Raw genomic sequence first — 22,742 nt, forward strand, 5'->3', positions numbered from 1 at the left:
GTGTGAGGAGCTCACAAATCCTCGAAAGATCTGGACAAAGTCCATTGGTGAGCTCTTCCGGCAGGCAAGGCTGCATTGGCTGGGCCATGTAGCCCGCATGGCCAATCACCGCATGCCCAAACAGCTTTTGTTCGGCCGGATCGAGGGGGCTAAACGGGCGCGGCACGGGCTAGCGAAGAGACGGAGTGATGTGGTACAGGAGGACGTGGAGCTGAGCGGACTTGCCGATGACTGGTACCAGCAGTGTCAAGATCGGCCTCTGTGGAGGAGGCTCGTGAAGGACGCTGCTACTGGGCAGGTGGAGGCAGTCGCCCTCCAACAACAACGGAGGGCGGAGGAGCGACGCTCACAACAACGAGCGGAGCGCCGGGTGGCTAAGGCACAGCAGGTTGGCAAAGTAGGGGGCACAGGTGGTGCATCAGCCGGTCATCTCAGTCAGTCGACCCGTGGCACCTGCTGAGTCTGCCCCGTGACTTCCTGCGGGCGGGCGTTCGACACTTCACGTGGCCTCAAGGTGCACATAGCCTGGCACAAGCGTCGTGGTGACGTCACCGCCACTTAGTGGCGAATGATGGTTGTTGTTGTTGTTGTGTGTGTCTGTGTGCATCAATGTGTGTGTGTGTACTCACCTGGAACTGGATGATGCGCTCCTGAGAGAGACACAGGTACATGCGCTCCGTGTCCTTCAGGTAAAAGGCACACTTGTGCAGCTGGGACACCGGGTCATCCGCATCCAACAGCGCTGTCTGCTTGTCCACCTTTCGGATTATCTGTCCGGGACACGGGGACACACACACATGGGGACACACACACGCGGCGACACACACAGACACATGGGTGTGTGTGTGTAGGTGTGTCTGTCTGTGTGTCTGTGTGTGTGACTGTGTGTGAGTGTGTGTGAGTGTGTGTGTAGGTGTGTCTGTCTGTCTGTGAGCGTGTGTGACTGTGTGTGAGTGTGTGTACGTGTGAGTGTGTGTGACTGTGTGTGAGTGTGTGTACGTGTGAGTGTGTGTACGTATGTGTGAGTGTGTGTGACTGTATGTGAGTGTGTACGTGTGTGTACGTGTGAGTGTGTGACTGTGTGTGAGTGTGTGTATGTGTGAGTGTGTGTGTGTACATGTGTCTGTCTGTGTGTCTGTGAGTGTGTGTGACTGTAGTGTGAGTGTGTGTACGTGTGAGTGTACGTGTGAGTGTGTGACTGTGTGTGAGTGTGTGTACGTGAGTGTACGTGTGAGTGTGTGACTGTGTGTGACTGTGTGTGAGTGTGTGTACGTGTGAGTGTGTGTACGTGTCTCTGTGTGTGTCTGTGAGTGTGTGTGACTGTGTGTGAGTGTGTGTACGTGTGAGTGTGTATACGTGTGTGAGTGTGTGACTGTGTGTGTGCAGGTGTGTGTCTGTGAGTGTGTGTGACTGTGTGTAGGTGTGTCTGTGTGTGTCTGTGAGTGTGTGTGACTGTGTGCGAGTGTGTGTTCGTGTGAGTATGTGAGTGTCTGTACGTGTGTGAGTGTGTGTGCGTGTGTGTGTGCGTGTGTGTGTACGTGTGAGTGTGTGTACGTGTGAGTGTGTGTACGTGTGAGTGTGTGTGACTGTGTGTGAGTGTGTGTACGTGTGAGTATGTGTACGTGTGAGTGTACGTGTGAGTGTGTGACTGTGAGTGAGTGTGTGTGTGTCGGTGTGTCTGTGTGTGTCTGTGAGTGTGTATACGTGTGAGTGTGTGAGTGTGTGTACGTGTGAGTGTGTACGTGTGAGTGTGTGAGTGTGTGTACGCGTGTGTACGTGTGAGTGTGTGTGTACGTGTGAGTGTGTGTGACTGTGTGTGAGTGTGTGAGTGTGTGTACGTGTGAGTGTGTGAGTGTGTGTGAGTGTGTGTACGTATGAGTGTGTGTGTGTACGTGTGAGTGTGTGAGTGTGTATACATGTGTGAGTGTACGTGTGAGTGTGTGACTGTGTGTGAGTGTGTGTACGTGTGAGTGTGTGACTGCGTGACTGTCTGTGTGTCTGTGTGAGTGTGTGTGTACGTGTGAGTGTGTGTAGGTGTGTCTGTGTGTGTCTGTGAGTGTGTGTGACTGTGTGTGAGTGTGACTGTGTGTGTACGTGTGAGTATGTGAGTGTGTGTACGTGTGAGTGTGTGAGTGTGTGTACGTGTGAGTGTGTGTGTGGGGAGCGATAGTGTAGCGGTTAGCGCTACGCTGCGCTATGAACCTGGCGACCCAGGTTCGAATCCCGCTCACGGCCAACACCAGTGACGATTATCTGAACTGGTCCCGGGCCTCCCCTAGATCGACTCAGCCTCAAATGAGTACCTGGTGCGGTGTGTAAACATTGCCACTAGGGAGACAAAGGCGGTCGGGCGTGGTGCTAGCCACCCACCCCCTCGTGTACCGTTCTGGCCTTCATAGGTGCTCGCTAACAGCACTTGCCCCTACAGTCTGTTAAGGCTATATGGGGGATCTTTGATCTTTGTGTGAGTGTGTGAGTGTGTGACTGTGTGTGACTGTGTGTGAGTGTGTGTGAGTGTGTGTGAGTGTGTGTGTGTGAGTGTGTGTGAGTGTGTGTGTGTGAGTGTGTGTGAGTGTGTGTACGTGTGAGTGTGTGTACGCGTATGAGTGTATGTACGTGCGTGAGTGTGTGAGTGTGTGTACGTGTGTGAGTGTGTGTACGTGTGAGTGTGTACGTGTGAGTGTGTACGTGTGAGTGTGTGTGTGTGTGTACGTGTGAGTGTGTACGTGTGTGACTGTGTGTGTGACTGTGTGTGTGAGTGTGTGAGTGTGTGTGAGTGTGTGAGTGTGTGTGACTGTGTGTGAGTGTGTGACTGTGTGTGAGTGTGTGTGAGTGTGTACGTGTGTGACTGTGTGTGAGTGTGTGTACGTGTGTGAGTGTGTGTACGTGAGTGTGTGTGACTGTGTGTGAGTGTGTGTACGTGTGTGAGTGTGTGATCGTGTACGTGTGATTGTGTACGTGTGAGTGTGTACGTGTGAGTGTGTGACTGTGTGTGTGACTGTGTGTGAGTGTGTGAGTGTGTGACTGTCTGCGTGTGTCTGTGAGTGTGTACGTGTGAGTGTGTGTGAGTGTGTGTGACTGTGTGTGAGTGTACGTGTGTGAGTGTGTGTACGTGTGAGTGTGTGAGTGTGTGACTGTGTGTGAGTGTGTGTGAGTGTGTGTACGTGTGAGTGTGTGAGTGTGTGTACGCGTGTGATGTATGTACGTGTGTGAGTGTGTGTACGTGTGTGAGTGTGTGTACGTGTGAGTGTGTGAGTGTGTACGTGTGAGTGTGTGTACGTGTGAGTGTGTGAGTGTGTACGTGTGAGTGTGTACGTGTGAGTGTGTGAGTGTGTGTACGTGTGAGTGTGTACGTGTGAGTGTGTACGTGTGAGTGTGTGACTGTGTGTGTGACTGTGTGTGAGTGTGTGTGAGTGTGAGTGTGTGACTGTGTGTGTGACTGTGTGTGAGTGTGTGCGAGTGTGTACGTGTGTGACTGTGTGTGAGTGTGTGTACGTGTGTGAGTGTGTGAGTGTGTGTACGTGAGTGTGTGTGACTGTGAGTGTGTGTACGTGTGTGAGTGTGTGTGTACGTGTGAGTGTGTACGTGTGAGTGTGTGACTGTGTGTGTGTGTGAGTGTGTGTGAGTGTGTACGTGTGTGACTGTGTGTGAGTGTGTGTACGTGTGTGAGTGTGTGTACGTGAGTGTGTGTGACTGTGTGTGAGTGTGTGTACGTGTGTGAGTGTGTGAGTGTGTGTGTGACTGTGTGTGAGTGTGTGTGAGTGTGTGTGAGTGTGTACGTGTGTGAGTGTGTGACTGTCTGCGTGTGCCTGCGTGTGTCTGTGAGTGTGTACGTGTGAGTGTGTGTGACTGTGTGTGAGTGTGTGAGTGTGTGAGTGTACGTGTGTGTGTGTGACTGTGTGTGTGAGTGTGTGTACGCGTGTGAGTGTATGTACATGTGTGAGTGTGTGAGTGTGTGTACGTGTGTGAGTGTGTGTACGTGTGTGAGTGTGAGTGTGTGACGGTCTGCGTGTGTCTGTGAGTGTGTGTGAGTGTGTGTGAGTGTGTACGTGTGACTGTGTGAGTGTACGTGTGTGAGTGTGTGTACGTGTGAGTGTGTGACTGTGTGTGAGTGTGTGTGAGTGTGTGAGTGTGTGTGAGTGTGTGTACGTGTGAGTGTGTGAGTGTGAGTGTGTGTACGCGTGTGAGTGTATGTACGTGTGTGAGTGTGTGAATGTGTGTACGTGTGTGAGTGTGTGTACGTGTGAGTGTGTGAGTGTGTACGTGTGAGTGTGTACGTGTGAGTGTGTGAGTGTGTACGTGTGAGTGTGTACGTGTGAGTGTGTACGTGTGAGTGTGTGACTGTGTGTGTGACTGTGTGTGAGTGTGTGTGAGTGTGTGACTGTGTGTGTGACTGTGTGTGAGTGTGTGTGATTGTGTACGTGTGTGAGTGTGTGAGTGTGTGTACGTGAGTGTGTGTGACTGTGTGTGAGTGTGTGTACGTGTGTGAGTGTGTGAGTGTGTACGTGTGAGTGTGTACGTGTGAGTGTGTAACTGTGTGTGTGTGTGTACGTGTGTGACTGTGTGTGAGTGTGTGTACGTGTGTGACTGTGTGAGTGTGTGTACGTGTGAGTGTGTGACTGTGTGTGTGACTGTGTGTGAGTGTGTGTGAGTGTGTGACTGTGTGTGTGACTGTGTGTGAGTGTGTGTGAGTGTGTGTGAGTGTGTACGTGTGTGAGTGTGTGACTGTGTGTGAGTGTGTGAGTGTATGTGTGTGTGTGTGACTGTGTGTGTGAGTGTGTGTACGCGTGTGAGTGTATGTACGTGTGTGAGTGTGTGTACGTGTGTGAGTGTGTGTACGTGTGAGTGTGTGAGTGTGTACGTGTGAGTGTGTGAGTGTGTACGTGTGAGTGTGTACGTGTGAGTGTGTGAGTGTGTGTACGTGTGAGTGTGTGAGTGTGTACGTGTGAGTGTGTGAGTGTGTGACTGTGTGTGTGACTGTGTGTGAGTGTGTGTGAGTGTGAGTGTGTGACTGTGTGTGTGACTGTGTGTGAGTGTGTGTGAGTGTGTACGTGTGTGCCTGTGTGTGAGTGTGTGTACGTGTGTGAGTGTGTGAGTGTGTACGTGTGAGTGTGTACGTGTGAGTGTGTGAGTGTGTGTACGTGTGAGTATGTGAGTGTGTACGTGTGAGTGTGTACGTGTGAGTGTGTGACTGTGTGTGTGACTGTGTGTGAGTGTGTGTGAGTGTGAGTGTGTGACTGTGTGTGTGACTGTGTGTGAGTGTGTGTGATTGTGTACGTGTGTGAGTGTGTGAGTGTGTGTACGTGAGTGTGTGTGACTGTGTGTGAGTGTGTGTACGTGTGTGAGTGTGTGAGTGTGTACGTGTGAGTGTGTACGTGTGAGTGTGTGACTGTGTGTGTGTGTGTACGTGTGTGACTGTGTGTGAGTGTGTGTACGTGTGTGACTGTGTGAGTGTGTGTACGTGTGAGTGTGTGACTGTGTGTGTGACTGTGTGTGAGTGTGTGTGAGTGTGTGACTGTGTGTGTGACTGTGTGTGAGTGTGTGTGAGTGTGTACGTGTGTGAGTGTGTGACTGTGTGTGAGTGTGTGAGTGTATGTGTGTGTGTGTGTGTGACTGTGTGTGTGAGTGTGTGTACGCGTGTGAGTGTATGTACGTGTGTGAGTGTGTGTACGTGTGTGAGTGTGTGTACGTGTGAGTGTGTGAGTGTGTACGTGTGAGTGTGTGAGTGTGTACGTGTGAGTGTGTACGTGTGAGTGTGTGTACGTGTGAGTGTGTGAGTGTGTACGTGTGAGTGTGTGAGTGTGTGACTGTGTGTGTGACTGTGTGTGAGTGTGTGTGAGTGTGAGTGTGTGACTGTGTGTGTGACTGTGTGTACGTGTGTGAGTGTGTGAGTGTGTACGTGTGAGTGTGTACGTGTGAGTGTGTGAGTGTGTGACTGTGTGTGTGACTGTGTGTGAGTGTGTGTGAGTGTGTACGTGTGTGCCTGTGTGTGAGTGTGTGTACGTGTGTGAGTGTGTGAGTGTGTACGTGTGAGTGTGTACGTGTGAGTGTGTGAGTGTGTGTACGTGTGAGTATGTGAGTGTGTACGTGTGAGTGTGTACGTGTGAGTGTGTGACTGTGTGTGTGACTGTGTGTGAGTGTGTGTGAGTGTGAGTGTGTGACTGTGTGTGTGACTGTGTGTGAGTGTGTGTGATTGTGTACGTGTGTGAGTGTGTGAGTGTGTGTACGTGAGTGTGTGTGACTGTGTGTGAGTGTGTGTACGTGTGTGAGTGTGTGAGTGTGTACGTGTGAGTGTGTACGTGTGAGTGTGTGACTGTGTGTGTGTGTGTACGTGTGTGACTGTGTGTGAGTGTGTGTACGTGTGTGACTGTGTGAGTGTGTGTACGTGTGAGTGTGTGACTGTGTGTGTGACTGTGTGTGAGTGTGTGACTGTGTGTGTGACTGTGTGTGAGTGTGTGTGAGTGTGTACGTGTGTGAGTGTGTGACTGTGTGTGAGTGTGTGAGTGTATGTGTGTGTGTGTGACTGTGTGTGTGAGTGTGTGTACGCGTGTGAGTGTATGTACGTGTGTGAGTGTGTGTACGTGTGTGAGTGTGTGTACGTGTGAGTGTGTGAGTGTGTACGTGTGAGTGTGTGAGTGTGTACGTGTGAGTGTGTACGTGTGAGTGTGTGAGTGTGTGTACGTGTGAGTGTGTGAGTGTGTACGTGTGAGTGTGTGAGTGTGTGACTGTGTGTGTGACTGTGTGTGAGTGTGTGTGAGTGTGAGTGTGTGACTGTGTGTGTGACTGTGTGTGAGTGTGTGTGAGTGTGTACGTGTGTGCCTGTGTGTGAGTGTGTGTACGTGTGTGAGTGTGTGAGTGTGTGTACGTGAGTGTGTGAGACTGTGTGTGAGTGTGTGTGACTGTGTGTGACTGTGTGTGTGACTGTGTGTGAGTGTGTGTGAGTGTGTACGTGTGTGTGTGTGACTGTCTGCGTGTGTCTGTGAGTGTGTGTGTCTGTGTGAGTGTGTGTACGTGTGAGTGTGTGTGAGTGTGTGAGTGTGTGTACGTGTGAGTGTGTGTGAGTGTGTGAGTGTGTGAGTGTGTGTACGCGTGTGAGTGTATGTACGTGTGTGAGTGTGTGAGTGTGTGTACGTGTGTGAGTGTGTGTACGTGTGAGTGTGTACGTGTGAGTGTGTACGTGTGAGTGTGTGAGTGTACGTGTGTGTGTGACTGTGTGTGAGTGTGTGTACGCGTGTGAGTGTATGTACGCGTGTGAGTGTGTGTGTGACTGTGTGTACGTGTGTGACTGTGTGTACGTGTGTGAGTGTGTGTACGTGTGTGAGTGTGTGTGACTGTGTGTACATATGAGTGTGTGTGACTGTGTGTGCACGTGTGTGAGTGTGTGAGTGTGTACGTGTGTGTACGTGTGTGACTGTGTGTGTACGTGTGTGAGTGTGTGTACGTGTGAGTGTGTGTGACTGTGTGTGCACGTGTGTGACTGTGTGTGTGTGACTGTGTGTGTACGTGTGTGAGTGTGTGTGACTGTGTGCGAGTGTGTGTGACTGTGTGCGAGTGTGTGTACGTGTGTGACTGTGTGTGACTGTGTGTGCACGTGTGTGAGTGTGTGTACGTGTGAGTGTGTGTGACTGTGTGTGAGTGTGTGCACGCGTGTGAGTGTGTGTACGTGTGTGACTGTGTGAGTGTGCACGTGTGCGAGTGTGTGTACGTGTGTGACTGTGTGTGTGACTGTGTGTGTACGTGTGTGAGTGTGTGCACGTGTGTGTGTGTACGTGTGACTGTGTGTGTGACTGTGTGTGAGTGTGTGTGTACCAGGCGAGGTAACGCCATGCCCGTCACTGAGCAGACCAGCTTCACCGTCTGCCCGTAGTGGATGTATCCGTCACGCACCGTGAACTCCTCACCCTCCGACTCTTCGTCGTCCACTGCACCACGGACGAAACACAGACAAAGGTCCCCCGTGTAGCCTCTAACAGCGCTGTAGGGGCAAGTGCTGCTGGTAGTAGCGAGTAGCAGCAGCAGCAGCAGCGTCTATGAAGGTAGACGCAGACAAAGGTCCCCCGTGTAGCCTCTAACAGCGCTGTAGGGGCAAGTGCTGCTGGTAGTAGCGAGTAGCAGCAGCAGCAGCGTCTATGAAGGTAGACGCAGACAAAGGTCCCCCGTGTAGCCTCTAACAGCGCTGTGGGGGCAAGTGCTGTTAGTAGCGAGTAGCAGTGTCTATGAAGGTAGACACAGACAAAGGTCCCCCGTGTAGCCTCTAACAGCGCTGTAGGGGCAAGTGCTGCTGGTAGTAGCGAGTAGCAGCAGCAGCAGCGCCTATGAAGGTAGACGCAGACAAAGGTCCCCCGTGTAGCCTCTAGCAGGCTGTAGGGGCAAGTGCTGTTAGTAGCGAGTAGCAGCAGCAGCGTCTATGAAGGTAGACACAGACAAAGGTCCCCCGTGTAGCCTCTAACAGCGCTGTAGGGGCAAATGCTGCTGGTAGTAGCGAGTAGCAGCAGCAGCGTCTATGAAGGTAGACACAGACAAAGGTCCCCCGTGTAGCCTCTAACAGCGCTGTAGGGGCAAGTGCTGCTGGTAGTAGCGAGTAGCAGCAGCAGCAGCGTCTATGAAGGTAGACGCAGACAAAGGTCCCCCGTGTAGCCTCTAGCAGCGCTGTAGGGGCAAGTGCTGTTGGTAGTAGCGAGTAGCAGCAGCAGCGCCTATGAAGGTAGACACAGACAAAGGTCCCCCGTGTAGCCTCTAGCAGGCTGTAGGGGCAAGTGCTGTTGGTAGTAGCGAGTAGCAGCAGCAGCGCCTATGAAGGTAGACATAGACAAAGGTCCCCCGTGTAGCCTCTAACAGCGCTGTAGGGGCAAGTGCTGCTGGTAGTAGCGAGTAGCAGCAGCAGCAGCGTCTATGAAAGTAGACGCAGACAAAGGTCCCCCGTGTAGCCTCTAGCAGCGCTGTAGGGGCAAGTGCTGTTAGTAGCGAGTAGCAGCAGCAGCACCTATGAAGGTAGACACAAAGGTCCCCCGTGTAGCGTCTAGCAGGCTGTAGGGGCAAGTGCTGTCAGTAGCGAGTAGCAGCAGCAGTGTCTATGAAGGTAGACACAGACAAAGGTCCCCCGTGTAGCCTCTAACAGCGCTGTAGGGGCAAGTGCTGCTGGTAGTAGCGAGTAGCAGCAGCAGCAGCGCCTATGAAGGTAGACACAGACAAAGGTCCCCCGTGTAGCCTCAAGCAGGCTGTAGGGGCAAGTGCTGTTAGTAGCGAGTAGCAACAGCAGCGCCTATGAAGGTAGACACAGACAAAGGTCCCCCGTGTAGCCTCTAGCAGGCTGTAGGGGCAAGTGCAGCAGCAGCAGCAGAGTCTATGAAGGTAGGCACAGACAAAGGTCCCCCGTGTAGCCTCTAGCAGGCTGTAGGGGCAAGTGCTGTTAGTAGCGAGTAGCAACAGCAGCGTCTATGAAGGTAGACACAGACAAAGGTCCCCCGTGTAGCCTCTAACAGCGCTGTAGGGGCAAGTGCTGCTGGTAGTAGCGAGTAGCAGCAGCAGCGTCTATGAAGGTAGGCACAGACAAAGGTCCCCCGTGTAGCCTCTAGCAGGCTGTAGGGGCAAGTGCTGTTGGTAGTAGCGAGTAGTAGCAGCAGTGCCTATGAAGGTAGACACAGACAAAGGTCCCCCGTGTAGCCTCAAGCAGGCTGTAGGGGCAAGTGCTGTTAGTAGCGAGTAGCAACAGCAGCGCCTATGAAGGTAGACACAGACAAAGGTCCCCCGTGTAGCCTCTAGCAGGCTGTAGGGGCAAGTGCTGTTAGTAGCGAGTAGCAGCAGCAGCGTCTATGAAGGTAGACACAGACAAAGGTCCCCCGTGTAGCCTCTAGCAGGCTGTAGGGGCAAGTGCTGTTGGTAGTAGCGAGTAGCAGCAGCAGTGCCTATGAAGGTAGACACAGACAAAGGTCCCCCGTGTAGCCTCTAGCAGGCTGTAGGGGCAAGTGCTGTTGGTAGTAGCGAGTAGCAGCAGCAGCGCCAATGAAGGTAGACGCAGACAAAGGTCCCCCGTGTAGCCTCTAGCAGGCTGTAGGGGCAAGTGTTGCTCGTAGCAGCAGTAGCAGCGCCTACAAAGGCCAGCACTGTGTGGTACATGAGAGATGGGTGAGTGGGCAAGTGAGTGGGTGAGTGAGTGAGTGGGTGAGTGGGTGGGTGAATGAGTGGGTGAGTGTATGGGTGTGTAGATAAGTGGGTGAGTGAGTGGATGAGTGTATGGGTGAGTGAGTGTGTGAGTGAGTGGGTGAGTAGGAGGGTGAGTGGGTGGGTGGGTGAGTGAGTGGGTGAGTGAGTGGGTGAGTGTATGAGTATGTGGGTGAGTAAGTGGGTAGGAGAGTGGGTGAGTGGGTAAGTGGGTGAGTGTATGGGTGAGTAAGTGGGTGAGTGGGTGAGTAGGAGGGTGAGTGGGTGGGTGGGTGAGTGAGTGGGTCAGTGAGTGGGTGAGTGTATGAGTATGTGGGTGAGTAAGTGGGTAGGAGAGTGGGTGAGTGGGTAAGTGGGTGAGTGTATGGGTGAGTAAGTGGGTGAGTGGGTGAGTAGGTAAGTGAGCGAGTGACACGGGCTGGAGTAGAGACGGAGCTGAGGGTGAGTGAGTGGGTGGGTGAATGGGTGGGTGAGTGAGTGGGTGAGTGGGTGGGTGGGTGAGTGGGTGAGTGGGTGGTTGGGTGGGTGAGTGAGTGGGTGAGTGAGTGGGTGAGTGGGTGGTTGGGTGGGTGAGTGAGTGAGTGAGCAAGTGACACGGGCTAGAGAAGAGACGGAGTGACGTGGCACAGGAGGACGTGGAGCTGAGTGGACTTGCCGATGAGCGCTACCAGCGGTGCCAAGATCGGCCTCCGTGGAGGAGGCTCGTGAAGGATGCTGCTGCTACTGCTGCTACTGGGCAGTGCCAGGCTAGGTGCACCTTGAGGCTACTGGGGGCAGTGCCAGGCTAGGTGCACCTTGAGGCTACTCGTGCAGCTGGAGGCAGTCGACCCTCCAGCAACGACAACGACAACAACAACATAGGGCGGAGGAGCGACGCTCACAACAACGAGCCGAGCGCAGGGCGGATAAAACGCAAGCGAGCTGGAAACAGTGGTGGTGGTGGCGGTGGTGGCCACAGAACCGAGGTCGATTGACCTCTGTTGCCCTTCCCCTCCCCACCTTCCTCCTCCTCCCCACCAACCCACCCACCAACCCACCCACCCACCCACCCCCCCCACTTACACAGGTGGATGTAGAACGCCCCCCATTGCTGGGAGCTGGCATGGAAGTTTCCACCCTCGACGTGAAGGTAGCGCGTGCTCACTGTCTGCGAACGCAGACGGTTGAACAGCGCCACCTTGGTGCCCGACGCTATGCACACTGCACACGCAGAGACACCGCGGGGTGAGAGACACGCACACACAGAAGGGGGGAGACACACACGTAGACATGACGCTATGCACACTGCACACGCAGAGACACCGCGGGGTGAGAGACACGCACACACACAAGGGGGGAGACGCGACGCTAGGCACACTGCACACGCAGAGACACCGCGGGGTGAGAGACACGCACACACACAAGGGGGGAGGACGCGACGCTAGGCACACTGCACACGCAGAGACACCGCGGGGTGAGAGACGCACACACGGGGAGACACACACATAGACATGACGCTATGCACACTGCACACGCAGAGACACCGCGGGGTGAGAGACACGCACACACAAGGGGGGAGACACACACGTAGACATGACGCTATGCACACTGCACACGCAGAGACACCGCGGGGTGAGAGACACGCGCACACAAGGGGGGAGACGCGACGCTAGGCACACTGCACACGCAGAGACACCGCGGGGAGAGACACACGGGGAGACACACGGAGAGACACACGGAGAGACACCGCGGGAGACACACATGGAGAGACACACACAGAGACACGACGCTATGCACACTGCACACGCAGAGACACCGCGGGGAGAGACACCGAGAGACACACGCAGAGACACCGCGGGGAGACACACGGGGAGACACCGCGGAGAGACACACACAGAGACACGACGCTAGGCACACTGCACACGCAGAGACACCGCGGGGTGAGAGACGCGCACACACACAAGGGGGGAGACGCGACGCTAGGCACACTGCACACGCAGAGACACCGCGGGGAGACACACGGAGAGACACACGGGGAGACACACACGGAGAGACACGACGCTAGACACACTGCACACGCAGAGACACCGCGGGGAGACACACGGAGAGACACATGGGGAGACACACACGGAGAGACACACACAGAGACACGACGCTAGGCACACTGCACACGCAGAGACACCGCGGGGAGACACACGGAGAGACACACGGAGAGACACACACAGAGACACGACGCTATGCACACTGCACACGCAGAGACACCGCGGGGAGAGACACACGGGGAGACACACGGAGAGACACACGGAGAGACACACGGAGAGACCGCAAGGAGACACACGGAGAGACACCGCGGGGAGACACGGAGAGACACGACGCTATGGACACTGCACACGCAGAGACACCGCAGGGAGAGACACACGGGGAGACACGACGCTATGCACACTGCACACACAGAGACACCGCGGGGAGACACACAGAGAGACACACGGAGAGATACCGCGGGGAGACACACGGAGAGACACAACGCTAGGCACACTGCACACACAGAGACACCGCGGGGAGACACCGCGGGGAGACACACGAAGAGACACACAAAGAGACACGACGCTATGCACACTGCACACGCAGAGACACAAGGAGAGACGCACGGAGAGACACACCGAGACACACGGAGAGAGACACGACGCTAGGCACACTGCACATGCAGAGACACCGCGGGGAGACACGGAGAAACACACGGGGAGACACACCAAGAGACACACACAGAGACACGACGCTAGGCACACTGCACACACAGAGACACACGCAGAGACACCGCGAGGAGACACACAGGGAGACACACGGAGAGACACACGGAGAGACACACGGAGAGACACCGCGGGGAGACACGGAGAGATACACACAGAGACACGACGCTAGGCACACTGCACACACACAGACACGGAGCCACTGCTACCCACAGACTCAACACTGCCCATAGACTCAACACTGCACCATAGACTCAACACTGCACCATAGACTCAACACTGCACCATAGACTCAACACTGCCCATAGACTCAACACTGCACCATAGACTCAACACTGCCCATAGACTCAACATTGCACCATAGACTCAACACTGCCCATAGACTCAACACTGCCCATAGACTCAACACTGCTACCCATAGACTCAACACTGCTACCCATAGACTCAACACTGCCCATAGACTCAACACTGCTACCCATAGACTCAACACTGCCCATAGACTCAACACTGCACCATAGACTCAACACTGCACCATAGACTCAACACTGCACCATAGACTCAACACTGCCCATAGACTCAACACTGCACCATAGACTCAACACTGCACCATAAACTCAACACTGCCCATAGACTCAACATTGCACCATAGACTCAACACTGCCCATAGACTCAACACTGCCCATAGACTCAACACTGCTACCCATAGACTCAACACTGCTACCCATAGACTCAACACTGCCCATAGACTCAACACTGCTACCCATAGACTCAACACTGCTACCCATAGACTCAACACTGTTACCCATAGACTCAACACTGCTACCCATAGACTCAACACTGCTACCCATAGACTCAACACTGCTACCCATAGACTCAACACTGCTACCCATAGACTCAACACTGCTACCCATAGACTCAACACTGCTACCCATAGACTCAACACTGCTACCCATAGACTCAACACTGCTACCCATAGACTCAACACTGCTACCCATAGACTCAACACTGCTACCCATAGACTCAACACTGCTACCCATAGACTCAACACTGCTACCCATAGACTCAACACTGCTACCCATAGACTCAACACTGCTACCCATAGACTCAACACTCCTACCCATAGACTCAACACTGCTACCCATAGACTCAACACTGCTACCCATAGACTCAACACTGCTACCCATAGACTCAACACTGCTACCCATAGACTCAACACTGCTACCCATAGACTCAACACTGCTACCCATAGACTCAACACTGCTACCCATAGACTCAACACTGCTACCCATAGACTCAACACTGCTACCCATAGACTCAACACTGCTACCCATAGACTCAACACTGCTACCCAAAGGCTCAACACTGCCCATAGACTCAACACTGCTACCCATAGACTCAACACTGTTACCCATAGACTCAACACTGCCCATAGACTCAACACTGCTACCCATAGACTCAACACTGCTACCCATAGACTCAACACTGCTACCCATAGACTCAACACTGCTACCCATAGACTCAACACTGCTACCCATAGACTCAACACTGCTACCCATAGACTCAACACTGCTACCCATAGACTCAACACTGCTACCCATAGACTCAACACTCCTACCCATAGACTCAACACTGCTACCCATAGACTCAACACTGCTACCCATAGACTCAACACTGCTACCCATAGACTCAACACTGCTACCCATAGACTCAACACTGCTACCCATAGACTCAACACTGCTACCCATAGACTCAACACTGCTACCCATAGACTCAACACTGCTACCCATAGACTCAACACTGCTACCCATAGACTCAACACTGCTACCCAAAGGCTCAACACTGCCCATAGACTCAACACTGCTACCCATAGACTCAACACTGTTACCCATAGACTCAACACTGCCCATAGACTCAACACTGCTACCCATAGACTCAACACTGCTACCCATAGACTCAACACTGCTACCCATAGACTCAACACTGCTACCCATAGACTCAACACTGCTACCCATAGACTCAACACTGCTACCCATAGACTCAACACTGCTACCCATAGACTCAACACTGCTACCCATAGACTCAACACTCCTACCCATAGACTCAACACTGCTACCCATAGACTCAACATTGCTACCCATAGACTCAACACTGCTACCCATAGACTCAACACTGCTACCCATAGACTCAACACTGCTACCCATAGACTCAACACTGCTACCCATAGACTCAACACTGCTACCCATAGACTCAACACTGCTACCCAAAGGCTCAACACTGCCCATAGACTCAACACTACCACCCATAGACTCAACACTGCTACCCATAGACTCAACACTGCTACCCATAGACTCAACACTGCTACCCATAGACTCAACACTGCTACCCATAGACTCAACACTGCTACCCAAAGGCTCAACACTGCCCATAGACTCAACACTGCTACCCATAGACTCAACACTGCTACCCATAGACTCAACACTGCTACCCATAGACTCAACACTGCTACCCATAGACTCAACACTGCTACCCATAGACTCAACACTGCACCATAGACTCAACACTGCTACCCATAGACTCAACACTGCTACCCATAGACTCAACACTGCTACCCATAGACTCAACACTGCTACCCATAGACTCAACACTGCTACCCATAGACTCAACACTGCTACCCATAGACTCAACACTGCTACCCATAGACTCATTACTGTCCCAGGACATTGAGCAGTCTTCATCCATAACCTCCCTCGATTTCTCCGTGAAATCCTCACCTCTTCACCATCGCCCATTCCCCTTCCTCTCCCCTCACCCCTCCACTCCTTCCCATCCCTCCCCTGTAGCCCTCCTCCACTGTCACTCACCCACACACTCACTCACTCACCCACCCACACACTCACTCACCCACCCACACACTCACTTACTCACTCAGCCACCCACCCACACACTCACTCACCCACCCACACACTCACTTACTCACTCACCCACCCACCCGCACACTCACCCACTCACCCACTCACTTAACGACTCACTCACTTAACCACTCACCCGCTCACCCACCCACTAACCCACACACTCACTCACCCACACACTCACCCACTCACCAGCCCATCCACTCATCCACACAACCACTCACTCACCCACACAACCACTCGCTCACTCACCCACACAACCACTCACCCAGATCACTTACCCACCCACCCAACCACTCGCTCACCTGCCCATCCAATCACTCACCCACACTCAACCACCCAACCACTTACTCACCCACCCAATCATCCACACATTCACTAACCCACCCACCCACTCTCACCCACCCACTCACCTGCTCACTCAATCACCCACCAAATCACTAACCCACCCAACCAACTACTCAACCACCCACCTGCCCACTCATCCACTCACTCACCTACTCACACACTCACCCACCCATTCTCTCACTTACCCGGTCACTTATCCACCCACCCAATCACTCACCCACTCACTCACCCACCCAATCAATAACCCAGCCACCCACTCGCTCGCTCACCCACCCACTAACCTGTCCACTCACCCGCTGACTCAACCACTCACCAACTCACCACCACCCATCATCCCTCCACCTCCCCAAGGGTCTCTCATCACAGTAACCCGAGGCTCAATTCAAGGCGTGCGTTCACAGCTGTCAAACTATTACACCTTCAATGGTGCTGTCTGTTGCTGGCCTCTTGGCGTTTGGGGTCTTTGGGCCTGTCCTCAGCCACCGTGATAGAAAACACAGAACACACGCACGTACACACACACGTGTAAATACACACGTACACACGTACACACACACGTGTAAATACACACGCACTGACACACACACGTACACACACGCACGTGTAAATACACACGTACACACGTACACACACGCACGTGTAAATACACACGCACTGACACACACACACGTACACACACGCACGTGTAAATACACACGTACACACACACACACGTACACACACACACGTGTAAATACACACGTACACACACACACGTGTAAATACACACGCACTGACACACACACGTACACACACGCACGTGTAAATACACACGTACACACGTACACACACACGTGTAAATACACACGCACTGACACACGCACGTACACACACACACGCACGTACACACACACATTTAAATACACACGCACTGACACACACATACACACGTACACACACACGTGTAAATACACACACATATACACACACACGTACACACACACACGTGTAAATACACACGTACACACACACACGTACACACACACGTGTAAATACACACGTACACACACACACGTGTAAATACACACGCACTGACACACGCACGTACACACACACACACGCACGTACACACACACACGTTTAAATACACACGCACTGACACACACACACGTACGTGTAAATACACACGCACTGACACACACGTACACACACACGTGTAAATACACACGCACTGACACACACGCGTACACACGCGTACACACACGCACGTGTAAATACACACGCACGTACACACACGTACACGCGTAAATACACACGCACTGACACACACACGTACACACACACACACGTACGTGTAAATACACACGCACTTACACACACGTGCACGTGTAAATACACACGCACTGCCACACACGTACACACACACACGTACGTGTAAAGACACACGCACTGACACACACACGTACACACGCGTACACACACGCACGTGTAAATACACACGCACTGACACACGTACACACGCGTACGCACGCGTACACACACACACGCACGTGTAAATACACATGCAATGACACACACACGTACACACACACGTACACGCACGTGTAAATACACACGCACGTACACACACGTACACGCGTAAATACACACGCACGTACACACACACGTACACACACACACGTGTAAATACACACACGTGTAAATAACACACGCATCGACACACACACGTACAACAACAACAACAACAACCGCCATTCGCCACTAATTGGTGGTGACGTCGCCACGACGCTTGTGCCAGGCTAGGTGCACGTTGAGGCCACCACGTGAAGCGTCGAACGCCCGCCGGCAGGAGGTCACGGGGGCAGACCCAGCAGGTGCCACGGGTCGTCTGACTGAGATGACTGAGCTGATGCACCACCAGCTGTGCCCCTACTGTGCCAGGCTAGGTGCAGGAGCCTCATGGGGTAGAAGTAACAGGTGACATGGGTTTGACTGACTGCGATGACCGTGCGGATGCACCCACCTGTGCCCCCCTACTGCGCCAACCCCACTGACACACAAAGCACGTAGGTACACACACACACACACAGACACTTACACACACACACTACGCACTACGCACATTCACAATTGTAAATACACACAGCACACACGGATACACACGGACACGCACACACGGACACGCACACACGAACGTGTAAATACAAAGACAAAGATCCCCCGTATACCCCTTAACGGTCTGTTGGGGCAAGTCATGAAAGCCAGGACCTCCTATCAAGGTCGGCACGGCACACGAGGGCCCGGCCCCGCCTTTGTCTCCCCGGTGGCGATGTTTACACACCGCACCAGGTACTCATTTGAGGCCCAGTCGACCTAGGGGAGGCCCAGGACCGGTTCGGATAATCGTCACCGGTGGTTTTGGCCGTGGGCGGGAATCGAACCCGGGTTTACCGGGTTCATAGTGTCGCACACGAACGGCTCCTCACTCGCTCTCTCTCACATTCATCCACCCACCCACTCACCAACTTACTTACTCACCCACTTAGGCACTCACTCACTCACTCACCTACCCACCCACTCACCCTCACACACACCCACTCATCTACTAAGTTACCCATCACACACTCACCCACCAACTCACACACCCACACATCAACTCACACACTAATTCACTCACTCACCCTCTCTCTCTCTCCCTGTGTCTCTCTCTCTCACCCCGTGTCTCTCTCTCTCACCCCGTGTCTCTCTCTCTCACCCCGTGTCTCTCTCTCTCTCACCCCGTGTCTCCCTCTCTCACACCGTGTCTCTCCCCTCTCTCCTTTGCGCCCTGTGTCTCTCGCTCCTTCCCCGTGTCTCTCCCTCCCCGTGTCTCCTCTCTCTCCACATGTCTCTCTCTCCCCATGTCACTCTCTCCACATGTCTCTCTCTCCACATGTCTCTCTCTCCCTGTCTCTCTCTCCCCATGTCTCTCTCCCCATGTCTTTCTCCCTCTCTCTCCCCATGTCTCTCTCTCCCCGTGTCTCTCTCTCCCCGTGTCTCTCTCTCCCCGTGTCTCTCTCTCCCCGTGTCTCTCTCTCCCCGTGTCTCTCTCCCCGCTGTCTGTCTCTCTCCGTGTCTCTCTCTCCCCATGTCTCTCTCCCCGTGTCTCTCTCTCCCCGTGTCTCTCTCTCCCCGTGTCTCTCTCTCCCTGTCTCTCTCTCCCCTTGTCTCTCTCTCCCCAAGTCTCTCTCTCTCCCCGTGTCTCTCTCCCCGTGTCTCTCTCCCCGTGTCTCTCTCTCCCCGTCTCTCTCTCTCCCCGTCTCTCTCTCTCCCCGTCTCTCTCTCTCCGTGTCTCTCTCTCCCCGTGTCCCCCTCTCCCCGTGTCTCTCTCACCGTGTCTCTCTCACCGCGTCTCTCTCCCCGTGTCTCTCTCTCTCCCCGTGTCTCTCTCTCTCCCCGTGTCTCTCTCTCTCCCCGTGTCTCTCTCTCTCCCCGTCTCTCTCTCTCCCCGTGTCTCTCTCTCCCCGTGTCTTTCTCTCCCCGTGTCTCTCTCTCCCCGTGTCTCTCTCTCCCCGTGTATCTCTCTCCCTGTCTCTCTCTCCCCGTCTCTCTCTCCCCGTGTCTCTCTCTCCCCGTGTCTCTCTCTCACCGCGTCTCTCTCTACCCGTGTCTCTCTCTCCCCGTGTCTCTCTCCCGGTCTCTCTCCCCCGTCTCTCTCTCCCCGTGTCTCTCTCTCACCGTCTCTCTCTCCCCATGTCTCTCTCTCCCCGTCTCTATCTCCCTATATCTCTCTCTCCCCGTGTCTCTCTCTCACCGTCTCTCTCTCCCCGTGTCTCTCTCCCGGTCTCTCTCCCCGTCTCTCTCTCCCCGTGTCTCTCTCTCCCCGTGTCTCTCTCTCTCCCCGTGTCTCTCTCTCCCCGTGTCTCTCTCTCCCCGTGTCTCTCTCTCCCTATGTCTCTCTCTCCCCATGTCTCTCTCTCCCTGTCTCTCTCTCCCCGTCTCTCTCTCCCCGTGTCTCTCTCACCGCGTCTCTCTCCCCGTGTCTCTCTCTCCCCGTGTCTATCTCTCCCCGTCTCTCTCTTCCCCATGTCTCTCTCTCTCCCCGTCTCTCTCTCCCCGTGTCTCTCTCTCCCCGTGTCTCTCTCTCCCCGTGTCTCTCTCTCCCCGTGTCTCTCTCCCCGTGTCTCTCTCCCCGTGTCTCTCTCTCTCCCCGTGTCTCTCTCTCCCGTCTCTCTCTCCCCTGTCTCTCTCTCCCCGTCTCTCTCTCCCCATGTCTCTCTCTCTCCGTATCTCTCTCTCCCCATCTCTCTCACCGTCTCACTCTCCCGGTCTCTCTCACCGTCTCTCTCTCCCCGTTTCTCTCACCGTCTCTCTCTCCCCGCGTCTCTCTCCCCGTGTCTCTCTCTCCCCGTGTCTCTCTCTCTCTCTCTCCTCACCACCACCACCACCACCCTCTCTCCCCCCACCTCCTCCCTCCCTCTCTGTGTCCGCCACTCACGATCGGCGTTCTTGAGCGACTGCTTCTTCTTGGACGGCTTCGAGATGACTTTGATCCGCTTGCTGCTGAACACGCCGATCTCGTCGCCGTTACCGTAGAACATCTTGACAGACAGCATGAAGTGCTTCCGCTTGTCCGAGTCGGAGATGTACAGCGTCTTGGCCGTGCAGAAGTTCTGCGCACGAGGAGACAGAGAGGGAGGCACGGTGAGAGAGAGACGCGGTGAGAGAGAGACGCGGTGAGAGAGAGACACGGTGAGAGAGAGACATGGTGAGAGAGACGCGGTGAGAGAGACGTGGTGAGAGAGACACGGTGAGAGAGACACGGTGAGAGATGGAGGGGAGAGACACGATGAGAGAGACGCGGTGAGAGAGACACGGTGAGAGAGACGCGGTGAGAGAGACACGGTGAGAGATGGAGGGGGAGAGACACGATGAGAGAGACGCGGTGAGAGAGACGTGGTGAGAGAGATACGGTGAGAGAGACACGGTGAGAGATGGAGGGGGAGAGACACGGTGAGAGAGAGGCGGTGAGAGAGAAACGATGAGAGAGACGCGGTGAGAGAGACACGGTGAGAGAGACGCGGTGAGAGAGACGCGGTGAGAGAGACGCGGTGAGAGAGACGCGGTGAGAGAGACGCGGTGAGAGAGACGCAGTGAGAGAGACACGGTGAGAGAGAGACGCGGTGATAGAGACATGGTGAGAGAGAGACGCGGTGATAGAGAGACACGGGGAGAGAGAGACACGGGGAGAGAGACGCGGTGAGAGAGACGCGGTGAGAGAGACACGGTGAGCGAGACACGGTGAGAGAGACACGGTGAGAGAGACATGGTGAGAGATGGAGGGGGAGAGACACGGTGAGAGAGAAACGGTGAGAGAGACACGGTGAGAGAGACATGGTGAGAGATGGAGGGGGAGAGACACGGTGACAGAGACACGGTGAGAGAGACACGGTGAGAGAGACACAGAGAGAGAGACACGGTGAGAGAGACAGGGTGAGAGAGACACGGAGAGAGAGACACGGTGAGAGAGACATGGTGAGAGACACGGTGAGAGAGACACGGTGAGAGAGACACGGTGAGAGAGACACGGTGAGAGAGACACGGTGAGGGATGGAGGGGGAGAGACACGATGAGAGAGACGCGGTGAGAGAGACGCGGTGAGAGAGACACGGTGAGAGAGACACGGTGAGAGAGACACGGTGAGAGAGACACGGTGAGAGAGACGCGGTGAGAGAGACGCGGTGAGAGAGACGCGGTGAGAGATGGAGGGGGAGAGACGCGGTGAGAGAGACGCGGTGAGAGAGACGCGGTGAGAGAGACACGGTGAGAGAGACACGGTGAGAGAGACACGGTGAGAGAGACACGGTGAGAGATGGGAGTTGGAGAGACACGTGAGAGAGACGCGGTGAGAGAGACGCGGTGAGAGAGACGCGGTGAGAGATGGAGGGGGAGAGACGCGGTGAGAGAGACGCGGTGAGAGAGACGCGGTGAGAGAGACACGGTGAGAGAGACACGGTGAGAGAGACACGGTGAGAGAGACACGGTGAGAGATGGGAGTTGGAGAGACACGGTGAGAGAGACACGGTGAGAGATGGGAGTTGGAGAGACACGGTGAGAGAGACACGGTGAGAGAGACACGGTGAGAGAGACACGGTGAGAGAGACACGGTGAGAGATGGGAGTTGGAGAGACACGGTGAGAGAGACACGGTGAGAGAGACACGGTGAGAGATGGAGTTGGAGAGACACGGTGAGAGAGACACGGTGAGAGATGGGAGTTGGAGAGACACGGTGAGCGTTTGACTACGAACGAGAAGGGCTGCGTGCAGATGCACGCAGAGAGAGCGACATGGAGTAGGAAGAGAGGGGGTAGAGAGAGAGGGGGGTAGAGAGAGAGAGGGGACACCGGAGTCACGTGAGTCAGATGGCGAGTGACCGCTTGAACACGTGACAACGGCGCTGACCGCTTGAACACGTGACACGGCGCTTGGACACGCAGTCACACGCATGTGACATGCACGCGACACGCACTCCCCGCTGAGTGTTGGAAGGGAGCGAGATGGCAACAGATGGAGATTAGGTCCAGGCTCTGGGTGGGTGAACCGATTCACCGTTAGGAGGGTGGCTAGTGAGGTCGCTCAG

General features: G+C 54.4%; 1 protein-coding gene and 1 long non-coding RNA gene across 3 annotated transcripts in view; both read right to left on the minus strand.

Annotated features, from left to right (window-relative positions):
* The window catches only part of LOC142907235 (suppressor of hairless protein homolog), a 31,537-nt gene extending 10,657 nt beyond the window's left edge, over positions 1–20,880 (minus strand). The window contains exons 1-5 of the mRNA XM_076056478.1: positions 20,601–20,880; positions 16,563–16,613; positions 11,224–11,361; positions 7,810–7,922; positions 630–770 (exon numbers count right to left, since the gene is read on the minus strand). Of these exons, the coding sequence (XP_075912593.1) occupies positions 630–770; positions 7,810–7,922; positions 11,224–11,361; positions 16,563–16,613; positions 20,601–20,718 (561 nt within the window). The 5' untranslated portion in view covers positions 20,719–20,880. The remainder of the gene's footprint in view (positions 1–629; positions 771–7,809; positions 7,923–11,223; positions 11,362–16,562; positions 16,614–20,600) is intronic.
* LOC142907236 (uncharacterized) overlaps positions 1–22,742 on the minus strand; it is a 46,378-nt gene that overhangs the window by 19,884 nt on the left and 3,752 nt on the right. The gene's annotated exons all lie outside the window — the stretch shown is intronic.

The sequence above is a fragment of the Petromyzon marinus genome, chromosome 76, assembly GCF_048934315.1.
Source record: "Petromyzon marinus isolate PM22_M1 ecotype Great Lakes invasive population chromosome 76, UKy_Petmar_22M1.pri1.0, whole genome shotgun sequence".
NCBI lineage: Eukaryota > Metazoa > Chordata > Hyperoartia > Petromyzontiformes > Petromyzontidae > Petromyzon > Petromyzon marinus.